General features: G+C 59.5%; 4 protein-coding genes across 4 annotated transcripts; 2 read left to right on the top strand and 2 right to left on the bottom strand.

The window, feature by feature from the left end:
- Positions 1-2: 2 nt before the first annotated feature.
- VDBG_09382 (dihydroxy-acid dehydratase) lies at positions 3-493 on the bottom strand (the record flags this gene model as incomplete). Its single annotated transcript, XM_003000141.1, has 2 exons — positions 3-312; positions 414-493. Coding segments are annotated over 2 exons (390 nt in total), but the record flags the coding sequence as incomplete, so codon positions are not given.
- A 1,374-nt stretch (positions 494-1,867) lies between these two features.
- Positions 1,868-2,852, top strand: VDBG_09381 (ATP-dependent Clp protease proteolytic subunit; the record flags this gene model as incomplete). Its single annotated transcript, XM_003000140.1, has 4 exons — positions 1,868-1,895; positions 1,971-2,086; positions 2,205-2,346; positions 2,422-2,852. 4 exons carry the CDS (start codon positions 1,868-1,870, stop codon positions 2,850-2,852), a joined length of 717 nt encoding a protein of 238 aa, XP_003000186.1.
- A 1,122-nt stretch (positions 2,853-3,974) lies between these two features.
- Positions 3,975-4,412, top strand: VDBG_09380 (predicted protein; the record flags this gene model as incomplete). The annotated part of the gene is made up of 1 exon (XM_003000139.1): positions 3,975-4,412. The coding sequence occupies one exon, from the start codon at positions 3,975-3,977 to the stop codon at positions 4,410-4,412; it is 438 nt and encodes a 145-aa protein (XP_003000185.1).
- Positions 4,413-4,901: 489 nt separating this feature from the next.
- On the bottom strand, positions 4,902-10,417 carry VDBG_09379 (conserved hypothetical protein; the record flags this gene model as incomplete). The annotated part of the gene is made up of 2 exons (XM_003000138.1): positions 4,902-7,391; positions 7,439-10,417. The coding sequence occupies 2 exons, from the start codon at positions 10,415-10,417 to the stop codon at positions 4,902-4,904; spliced, it is 5,469 nt and encodes a 1,822-aa protein (XP_003000184.1).
- Between the last annotated feature and the right edge of the window lie 126 nt (positions 10,418-10,543).

Below are 10,543 nucleotides of genomic sequence, written 5' to 3'. Positions count from 1 at the left end.
ACCATGCCCTTGGTGCCCATGCTCATGCCGTCGGAGACGCCGATCGTGTTGAAGCGGTAGGGGATGAGGCCGGCCTTGGCGACGGACTCGCGGACGACGGCCGACAGGTCCATGAGGTGCATGTTGCAGGGGTTGCCCTCGTACCAGACGGAGGAGATGCCGACCTGGGCCTTGTTCATGTCGTCTTCGCTGAGGCCGGTGGCGTAGAGCATGGCCTGCGAGGCACCCTGGGACTTGGGCTGGGTGATCTTGGACGAGAATTTGTTCAGCGTCTCGTCGCCGGCACGCGAGGCCGTCGTAGACAGGGTTCGACTGGAGAAGGCACCAAAAAAAAAAAGTGTCAGTATGCCATGTTCACGAGAGATCGAGCTGGGCGAGGGGCGCATTGGATCCATTGGCGCAGGGGAACATACGCATAGCTCGAGGGCGTCGACCGAACCTTCGAGGCAGCTCGAAGGGCGGAGGACCGCATGCCAAATGACCTCGAAAGCATGGTGGGCGGCGGTGTCGGAGATGGCGGCCGAGAGGTGTAGAGACCGAGAAAGACCTTGGTCCTGATGCCGGGCGCACTGCTTCGACTTTATCGTGCCGGAATGGTGTCCGTGATGAGTCAATGGCGAGGGCGTGGGCGGCGGAGAGACCTAAAGATCACAGGGACAGACGCTAAGACGAGAGAGCTTCTTCAGTGCGATGCCGTCAGCTCCAGGGAGCACGAGCACGGGCACTGAGCGAGCACTGAGCGAGCACTGAACGAGCACTGAACGAGCACTGAGCCTCAGCCAGCGGGCGCACTGAGCACGAGCACAAACGTCTGAAATTTTGGGCGATGTCGGCTCTGGACCCTCCCCGCATTGCAATAGACGCCGTCCCATTGGCCGCGTCCATCTACCGTGTGCCCATCGGGAATAGCGCGGATGCACGTTGGCTATGGGGGTATGTAGCTACGCGGATACCGTCTAGTTGCATGTTCAGTTCACTCGACAGACGGACGGGGTCGCTACTGATGGTGCTCGAGATCCCTTGTTTCTTGTTTTGGTGCCATCCAGATAGAGAGCATCGAACAGCCGTCTTCACATGCGACCTGGCGTGGCACTCGGTGGTGCATTGTTCGTTGGCTTGGCAGAGTCAAGACTTGGCAGAGTCGAGGCTTGGCAGAGCCAACAGCTCACGCAACTGCAGAGTACTGCTCGGTCTGCCATGTAGCTCACCTGCTGGTGGCACAGGCGTCGTGGTGATGCTGGACAATCACAGCTGGCGTATGCGTGCTACTCACAGCCAACCTGCCTTGGGTGAGTGAGGTTGGCTTAGAAGCAGAGCCAGTGAACTCCCGTCGTGGGGGGGGGTTCTCTCGATCGACGTATGATGCCTTTTCGAGTGTACTCCAACGTTGGAGACGACTGCATGTGGATGAATCCATTGATGTCCCACTTCAGTAATCGTTCCGAATGCTTCGTGTTCCACTTCAGTGGTCACCGAATGCTTCGTGTTCCACTTCAGTGGTCACCGAATGCTTCGTGTTCCACGTCAGTGCTCACCGAATGCTTGGTGTCCTGCTTCAGTGGTCTCCGAATACGCGACGCCGTCTCTGTCCTGTCCTGCGATGCCGTCGGTGCTTGCGCCCACGTGACGATAAGATAAGGAGCTCTCGCGACGCCCAGCCGCCATCGTAGCAGCAGGCGACGGACGGGAATGGGACAGTGACGATTCGCGACAGTGCAGCTCCCCTTCGTTTTCCCGGCATCGCACCACCATGTTCTGCCGCCGCCCTCTCCTCCGAGCGCTGGGCACCGTCCCAAGGCCACCGGCGCGGGCCATGTCCCATTTCGCAGGCGGCGGACCGGCCCAGCCGCCGAGCGCAAGCATCCCCATGCCCTACATCACCGAGGTTTCAGTACGTCCGAACCCTTCTGCGCTTTCTCGCCTTGGGCCTTTTGTGGCTGCAGCCCGGGCTGACCCATGACACAGTCCAGCGCTGGAGGACATGTTAGTGCCGCGCTTCGAAAATGCTCCCGGCGACCCCCTCCCTCGGCTGACGCGGTTTTCCTCCCTTTCCCTGCCAGACGACATCTTCTCCAAGCTGCTGCAGGTACGCCTCCTTTCTCGAACGGCCCCTTTCTTGACGGCCACACGCAAGACGGCCCCTTCTTGACGGCCACACGCAACGGGGAACGCGGGCGGCCACTGACATCGAGTCCCACCCTTAGGAGAGAATCATCTGCCTCAACGGGGCCATCGACGACACCGTCTCGGCGTCCATCGTCGCGCAGCTGCTCTGGCTCGAGTCGGACAACCCCGACAAGGCCATCACGCTCTACATCAACTCGCCCGGCGGCTCCGTCACCTCTGGTACTGTCCCCCCCCCCCCCCCGCCCTCCTTTATACGCATGGCAGCAGAAAGGCGCTGACAAAAGAGGGCGGCAGGCCTCGCCATCTACGACACAATGACCTACATCAAGTCGCCCGTCTCGACCGTCTGCCTCGGCGCCGCCTCGTCCATGGGCGCGCTGCTGCTGACGGGCGGCGAGGCGGGCAAGCGCTACGCCCTGCCGCACAGCTCCGTCATGATCCACCAGCCCCTCGGCGGCACGCAGGGCCAGGCGTCGGACATTCTCATCTACGCCCACCAGATCCAGCGCGTGCGCACCAAGCTCAACGAGATTATGCGGCGCCACCTCAACGCCGCCTTCGGCCGCGACCGGTACTCGCTCGCCGAGGTCAACGACATGATGGAGCGCGACAAGTACCTGACGCCCGAGGAGGCCAAGGAGATGGGCGTCATTGACGAGATTCTGACGCGCCGCACCGAGAAGGACGAGAAGGAGAGGGGGGATGCGCAGAAGACGAAGCCGTAGACGGTCATAGACGGCCGTGGACCGCCGTGGACCGGGAGCCGTGGACTGCCGTGGACTGCCGTGGACTGGGCGCCGTAGCGCTGGGAAGCCAAGAGTTGGACGCCAGCCTCGTGTCAGCTATAGTCAGGAAATTGATCATCATCCATTCATCCATCAGCAAGCCTAAAAACGTAGAAAAAAGAGCACGACGGGCGCTGGACGCGGAGGCTCTTCAAGCACATTCATGCCCTGCAGTGCGCCGTACCCCTGACGCGACCCGCCCCGCCAAACGCGTCAAGCTTCAACGTCACTTGCCTTGCACCAGCTCCCAAGCACCCTCTTGAACTCTGCCATCCTTCGGACCCCCCCCCCCCCCCCCAACGACCACCAAAACCTTCACCCGTTCCCGGTGATGCCACCATGCACCTCCCTCCGCAACGCCTCGTCCCTCCTCGGGAGGGCTACACAACGGCGCCCCCCATGGCGGCACGCCAGCACGAACCGCCCCTCGCGCGCTGAGGACCCAAGCCGCCCTGGCAGCGCAGGTCGACCGAGCCCTGCAGGCCGGACGAGCACGGCGCCACGCTCAAGCTTGCACCCGCACAGCAAGACGATTTGAATCGGTTGTCTGGCGCGCCTGCCGCTGTTCCGCCCGTTCAATGGATCCGCCGGTGGATACGAGGACGGCGGCGGCGCTTTTCGCACGCCAAGCCCAAGAACGCCCGCTCTCACACCTATCTCGGCCGGGTCAGGAAAGAAGCTCTACCTCAACCCGTACGGAACGTCGGAAGGGGGCCCCGGTCGGGGGGGGGGGGGGGGGCTACCCCCCCGGGTTTGCCCCATTTTGGGGTCGGGGGCAAAGAATTTTTGGGTGAGGGGAAACCGGAAAAGGAGCCCAGGACTTGGGGACCCCCTGGGGGGCTCTGAAGGGGAAGGAAAAAGGGTTGGGGCGTTATTTCCTTTCAGAATTTGAAGGGCGCTCCGAAACCCAAAAGGGCAGCCCTCGACGTCCTCGAGCTTCTCCGGCAGCCCCCGCCGCGTCTCTCGAGGCCTCAGCGGCCAAGCACCATCGGCCATGCTCGCCCCGCCGCGCCCCACCTCTCCCGCTCCGGCCTGCTGTCCGCGCCTCGTCTGGCCGCGCACATGCACCGCCTCGTACTTCGATCTGCGCGCCCCGCGCCGTCGAACGCCCTGCTCCGCCTCGCCCGTCTCGACGCCGCGCCCGCCCGCGGCTACCTCCGCCCCTGCGCGTCCTGGGCCCAGATCAACAGGGACATGCCCCACCGCGGCTGCGTCCTGTGGTCGCCCGGCGAGGCCGCGGTTTCCGCTGCCGAGACACCCGGCCCGTGGGCGACGCTCGACATTGAGGGCGCCAAGTACGAGGGCAAGATGCCCGTCCACGACCTACGGCGGCTTCTCGGCGACGACCACCTCGCGCGGTTGCGGGCCGAGCCCGCCTTCGCCGACAGCACCCTTCTCGTGCTCGGCAAGCGGCGGACCATCCCGGCGCAGCTTCTGCTGTGGAAGTTGCAGGGCTACCTTGCCGAGTATCCTGGTCGCGACGAGGCCGAGGCGGACTGAATGAAACCTGTATAACAGAGATACCCAAGTAGCGAGCGATCTCAGAGCCCTGCGACGATGCAGTCAGTGCTACTGAAAATTAGATGTAACATGGCACAATCCAACAAATGTACGCTTAGTTTTAAATCGTCGTCCATTTTCAGTGAGCCGATGACCATGTATAAATGTACAATTCGGTTGTCCTTCCTGTGCCTCCAATCCGCCATCTCCCGGGCAGCTTGACCAAGCGGTCGCCGCAAGCAATGATCCTCCTGCGCCGCTGCCAATGCTAATGCTGTTAGGTGTCGGTTTTGATCACCTCTAACCTGGTATCGAACGCTCCGTACAACACAAAGGAAAAAAGGGGGCAAAGAAGATGGAGAGAAAACGTCGTAGAAAAGAGGCAAAACGCCCCGTGGTATCCTTCGCTGAAATAAGTGAACAAGAACTAGAAACAATAGGCTTGGTATCAGGGGAAAAGGAGAAAGAGCCAAGGAAATAGGGGCAAGATTACGCCCGCATAACCTCCTGATGTACAAGCCTCAGAACCCATTGCGCCTCACCGGCGCTTGCGCACTGGAAACACCACTTTTTGATGCTTCCCGCCGCACCGCCTGTCGCGGGCGCGATACCAACCTCGCCGGTTGCTGTGCGCAGCTCCTCCCAGATGCCACAGATGATACCGCGAGACCCCATTGGCGTGAAACACCCTGAGCCCAATACGGCGTCGAGGATGATCCGGGGTGCCTCCGAGTCCTTCCTCGGCAAGGTGGTGACTGTGATGCGCTTCTCGAGGCCGTGATTGGCACGAAGTTCCTGGTGCCAACCTGGAGGCGGTCGCCTAATTTGAAGGCTGCAGTTACCATAGTCTTCCCACTTGGTCGCTGTGACGAGAAGATGAAGGCGGATGCGAATGTTGTCTGCCGACAGTGGTTGTCCGTTGGTTGTTCGTGCTGATGAGTAAAGAGATGGTGCCACAGGAGAGGCAGCGCCTCCCGAGGAACCCGACTCAGAAGCGTAGGTGCTGTTATTGCCGTACTGCGAGTTCTTGTCGACGGAGGATCGGGCAATGTTGAAGGAGAGGTTGCCGCCTCCAGTGAGACGCTTGAGGAAGCTGGAGGCCGAGATGCTCGACGACGGCGCGATGCTGCCGCCCTCCTGAGATTGCGAAGGCGCGCGGGTCGACGCACGATAGCTGTTCTTCCTACCGAACCAGCTACGGCGCCGGCTACTGCCGTCGTCGTCACGCTCAACGGGAGCCTGCCTCTCGCCAAAGTTCTTGAACCGCGCATCGTTCTCAAGTTGAATGAACTTTTGATTGTTGAGGCGAGCGTGGTGAACAGCCATGTACAGATTATAACACTCAGTGCTGGAGGTGCAGCGGAAGCGGAAATTGCCACCTCCAAGGTTTTGGTGTTGGCAGTGTTCTTGCACAGCGGAGCGGATCTCAAGATCAAGGACTGTGGACTGACGGAGCAGCACCAGAGGGGTGAGGTCAAGGGCGACGAGGGGCTTGGACTGTTCCTCATTGGCGTTTGTCTGATCGATGACGAGGCTGTATGCTTCAATGATTCCGGGGCCTACAATGACGGAGCACGGTTCGCCAGATATGTCTTTCCATACGCCTTTCTTGTCGGACCAGTAAGAGAGTGTTGCGATGTACTTGGTGAATGTGTCAGGGGTGCCGGAATTGCGTCTTGGTAGGCCGGCCTGAGACGCCGAGTTGGAGGGGGTCACGCTACACAGAGACTCCAATACCATGGATCCTTCCAAAAGGTGTGCTGGCGCGGGAAGGGGTACAGAGTCCTTGATACTGACACCAAGCTCTGTCTCGGGCACCTCAGTGCCATCTTCGGAGTCGTCGTCTGAGTAGTCATCATCCGAACTTTCTGTGAAAGAGTCGTCGGTCACAGAAGAATAATCCGATGGCAGGTATTCGTGTTTGAGTGGAGACGAAGTCCGCCGCTTGATACGAGAACTCTCTAGGGTGATCTCAGGAGCCGGCGACTTGGAGAATTCGCGATGCACCGGCGGGGGCGGAGCGCCGTCTTCCCGATAGGTAGTGGTGTCGCTGGACACGTCAGAAGCAGTCGCATCATCGAGCGACAAATTCTCAGGTCGCATGCTTTCTTTGAGAGGGCGGCTGCGGTCATTTTCGACGTGCGCAGTGTTGTAGGACTGCTGAGTAGGAGTCCTGTCTGGGGAGGTGTTCTGGAGAGCAGGCGCTGAGGCCGTGATGGGAGTGGTTGGAAGGCTGGCAGCTCGGGAATGGTATCTGCTCGGTGTTGGTCGCTTCACCGGTGTTGAAGGCTCGGGGGACGCTGACCCTCGGGTTGGAGAGGGAGGAACGCTGGCGCGCAATCGGCCGCCCACAGGTACATCCGTTGCCTTTGTGCGTGGGGAGGAAGTAGAGGGGAGCGAGTCTGGTGTTATGATCGGCGCCCGGGACAACGGCGGTAGAGGCGTGGAGCCGAGAATGTCGAGCCAGTCGTCAACCTGCTCTTCGTCGTCGGTCGTCAATGTCAGAAGTTCGTACCATGCTTTGCCATTGTGGGTACCCGAAATCATGATAACGAGCTCGAGATCGTTTACTCCCCTACGAGCTGACACGGCAGACGCTGGTGCCGGAGGAAATAGAAGCCATGTCTGGCGACTGCCTCCAGTTTCGCGGATGAGCAGGTCCCCTTGGTCGTTCGGACGGGAAGGGTTATCTCTGTGTACCAACTCGACTCGGCACTCCAGTCGCTGGCCATTGGAGTGAATCAAATTGAGGGAGAAGAGGTCTTTGGCGCTGACTTGCTTTGTGGGGTCAATCTTGATAGAGCCCAGGGGTGCCAGCGTCCTAAGATCTCTTGTCCGAGACGTGTCGGTGTTGTAGGCGTCTTCGTCGGTTACGCGAGCCGACTCTTCCTTCTGGCGGCGGCGGGCCTTTTCTTGCAGCACTTCATAGTCACCCACGAGAGCGAGCGTGTCGTTGTTCGATAGCAGCGTGTGCGCACCCTTCACTTGTCAGCGATGACCACTCTAGCGCACATCTCCTCACATACCTTGGCCCAGCTTGTGAGCAATTTGATACGGAGCACGGGCCGTTTCAACAGATGCGCAACGTCGATTCTCTCTCCGTTCTCGTTGATCACGTCTCCTTCGTCATTGCGCGGCAAGGCTCCGATAAGCGAATCCTCGTCATCCAGGCGACCGGCCGCCGGGAGAAGGTTGACGATGAGGTCTTGGAAACCAAGCCGCCAGGCATCGAGGTAGCTGTCGTAAATTGGGGCGGCTGCTTGCATCCATGATACGAGGCGGTCAATATCGGAATGAGAGGCCTTCCTATGGGCATTTTTCAGTTTCTCCAAGGCGATGCCCATGTTGACGACTGCTTTTGAAAGCCCGGTCGGTTTCGTGCCAGGCGACCCCGGGCCGAAGAGCCCCGAGGTGCTGTTGCGGTCGCCTTTCAGTACAGTCGTCAACAGGACTGGGATGACGCCGTCGACGAGTGTCTTCAGCTCTCGTTGGTACAGATTCTCGTCATCGATAAATTCCTGCATGAGGTCGCCCACCGTGACAGATATCACTGAGTCGGTGTGGCTTTTGCCTTTCCTCAAGCTCGGGCGGGATCGCGTATTGAGCAATCCTCCAGGCACATAACTGTCATCGGGCAGCGACAGCACTGACACCAGGTCGGAATGCTTGGTCAGTCTCCGCTTAAGGCTTGTTCCAGATGTGTGGCTCCTCTGCCGCGAGACCGCCGTGTCCTTCGTAAGGGCAGTAGATTGTGTCACAGTCGTATCGGAAACGATGGAGGTCAGGTCTGACTCCTGACTGCTGTAGCCCTCAACGGAGCCTACGATTGTGGAAAGCTCATGTACACCATTTGTTGGGGGCCGCCGCCGGGGACCCTGCATAGATTGTGCCTTGCCGTCACCGACAGACGAGGGCTCATCGGTCCAGCTTCCACTAGAACGGGACCGTCTGCGGCGATCATCATATCGACTCGAGTAGTCATCGTCATCGTAGCTGTCATAGTCCGGCTCAGGTTCCCTCTCGCAGCTGGGATAGACTTTGGGCGTGAAGAAGTGAGCACCAGACTCCCCCCGGAAGGCCTCTTTGAGCACTTCTCTGAACGGCTTCTTGCCTGCGGGTTTGAGAGGTGATGACGTGGCTCGCGTAGCAGCTCGTCGTCTAAGACCTGCCGACGTAGGCGTCGTGGCAGGACTGTGAGCTTTCTTTTCGTCGGGGTCCCGACGAGGCTCTTTGTTCTCGTCGTTTTCGGTCGAGGTCGTCGTGCCTGTGTAGCCTGTTGATTCGGTGAACCCAGTCGACTCCGTAAATCCTGTTGATTCGGTGAACCCAGTTGACTGTGTAAGCCCTGTTGACTCGGTCAACCCCGTGCTTTCTGTAAGTTCGGTGAGTTGAGTGAGCTCCGTTTTGGGAGGAGGCGATGATTTCCTTCTCCTGTTTTCTCCCGAAGGTCGTCTCCCGGTCGCGTTGTCTCGCACATGCTCCTTTGAGATTGAAATTTTTTCGACGTGTTTCAAACCTTCACCGTCTCCGCCCTCCACAAAAGGATCGACAGTCTTGCTCAACCACTTCTCGATACTAGGAGGCTTATTTGCTACGATGGGTTTGGGAGGCTCCTTGGCTTCGTGGAGAATCTTCTTGCCTTCTGTAACCACTTTCTTGAAGACATTGGGGACAGCCTTGAAACTCGGGTTGCGCTGCGCTTTGGGACGCTTGCCCTTCCCACTGGGCAGGTCGAGCTCACTGAAAGCGGAGAAGCCAACGGGGATGTCTGCGAGGGACTTGGCTCCAGCTGCACTGGTGAGAACACTGGAGCCAAGATCCGAGTCCATGCCGGCCCGAATGGCAGATTCGTCAGTGCTGATCCACGACTGATCATCTCGTATCGTGTCGTTTCGTGGTTTCGGTGGTGTTTGTCTCCGGCTCACTCTCCGGGGCCGTTCTCCAGAAGGTTTCCTTGTTGGTGTGTCTGGACAGGAATCGGGTTCTTCGATGACCTCTATACACTCTGACTCGTCTTCTTCCATGACAACAATGTCGTCTCGCGTCGGCGAAGGCTTACACTTAGAGCTTGATGATGGTCGGCTGGCCGACAAGTGAGACGATGAAACGTGAGATGAGCCGCCTGCTTCTGATGTGTCGCGGGTCGGCTTGACCCTAATGCCATCGTCTCGAAGAGGTGTCCGTAAGGGCTTGACGCGTATTCCGTCGTCCTCTAATTTCTTCATCCTCAACGGTTTTACACGGATTCCGTCATCGTCTGAGGGTGGCGGTCGGGACGAACTTCTGGAGATATTGTCCCTCCCCTCGCCATCTGTTGCGGCTCCCCTAGACTTGGACCTGCGGTGCTCGGATGGAGGTGGTGACGCTGGAAGTTCAACCTTTGCCGCCCAGTCCTTGATCTTCTTGGATACAGGCGGGTTGACGGATGGTCGCTGTAAGAAGCCCTTAGGGAGTGGCATAGGGCCGGGGTTGGGTGTTGCCAGCTTGGCCTTCGGTGGTGATTTCGCCCGTGGTGGGCTGTTCTTCTTGTTTTTCTTGGCCATCCAATTTGTGTCGCTGACAACTCTTTTCGGCGGGCCTTTGGACCGCGAGCGTTTCGACCCCGGGTCTCGATCTGCAGACTTGTCGTCGTTGGCACTAGTAGCCCCAGTATCGTTGTGCACAATAGGTTTCGCCGGCTTTTTCTTTTGCCTCGACTTGATGCGTACGCGGTCGTCTTCATTGACGCTCTCGGCTTCGTCGGGAAAACTTGCGATCTCGGTCGGCTCACTGGGGGTAGCCGCAGGGTCGCCGGCGACCATGGCGGTGGCGTTGGTCTTCTGCCATTGTTTGACCCGGTCGCGAACGCCGCCAGGTTGTTGAAGTTTGCGTACACTTGACTGGCGCATCTCAGCCTTGACGGCATCGAGGCTCTGGCGACGCTGGCGTGAGCGCTCAGCAGCTTTGCGCTGGGGAGAGGGACGGCCGAGAAGAAAGTCGGCGAGCAGGGTTGGTGGCTCCTGCATCGTTTTCCTATTGCTCAGGGCACGCGCGCGAGCGGCGGCAGGCGCGCTTCGAGGGGTCGTCGCTGCCACCCGAGCAGCGACGGGAGTCTTTGGCGTGGCAGTATCATGGATCGTCGTTCCCGGCAG

Source organism: Verticillium alfalfae, genomic scaffold (genome assembly GCF_000150825.1).
Source record: "Verticillium alfalfae VaMs.102 supercont1.15 genomic scaffold, whole genome shotgun sequence".
Lineage (NCBI taxonomy): Eukaryota > Fungi > Ascomycota > Sordariomycetes > Glomerellales > Plectosphaerellaceae > Verticillium > Verticillium alfalfae.
Note: the sequence above shows the minus strand (reverse complement) of the source record. Positions and strands in the feature narration are given on the sequence as shown.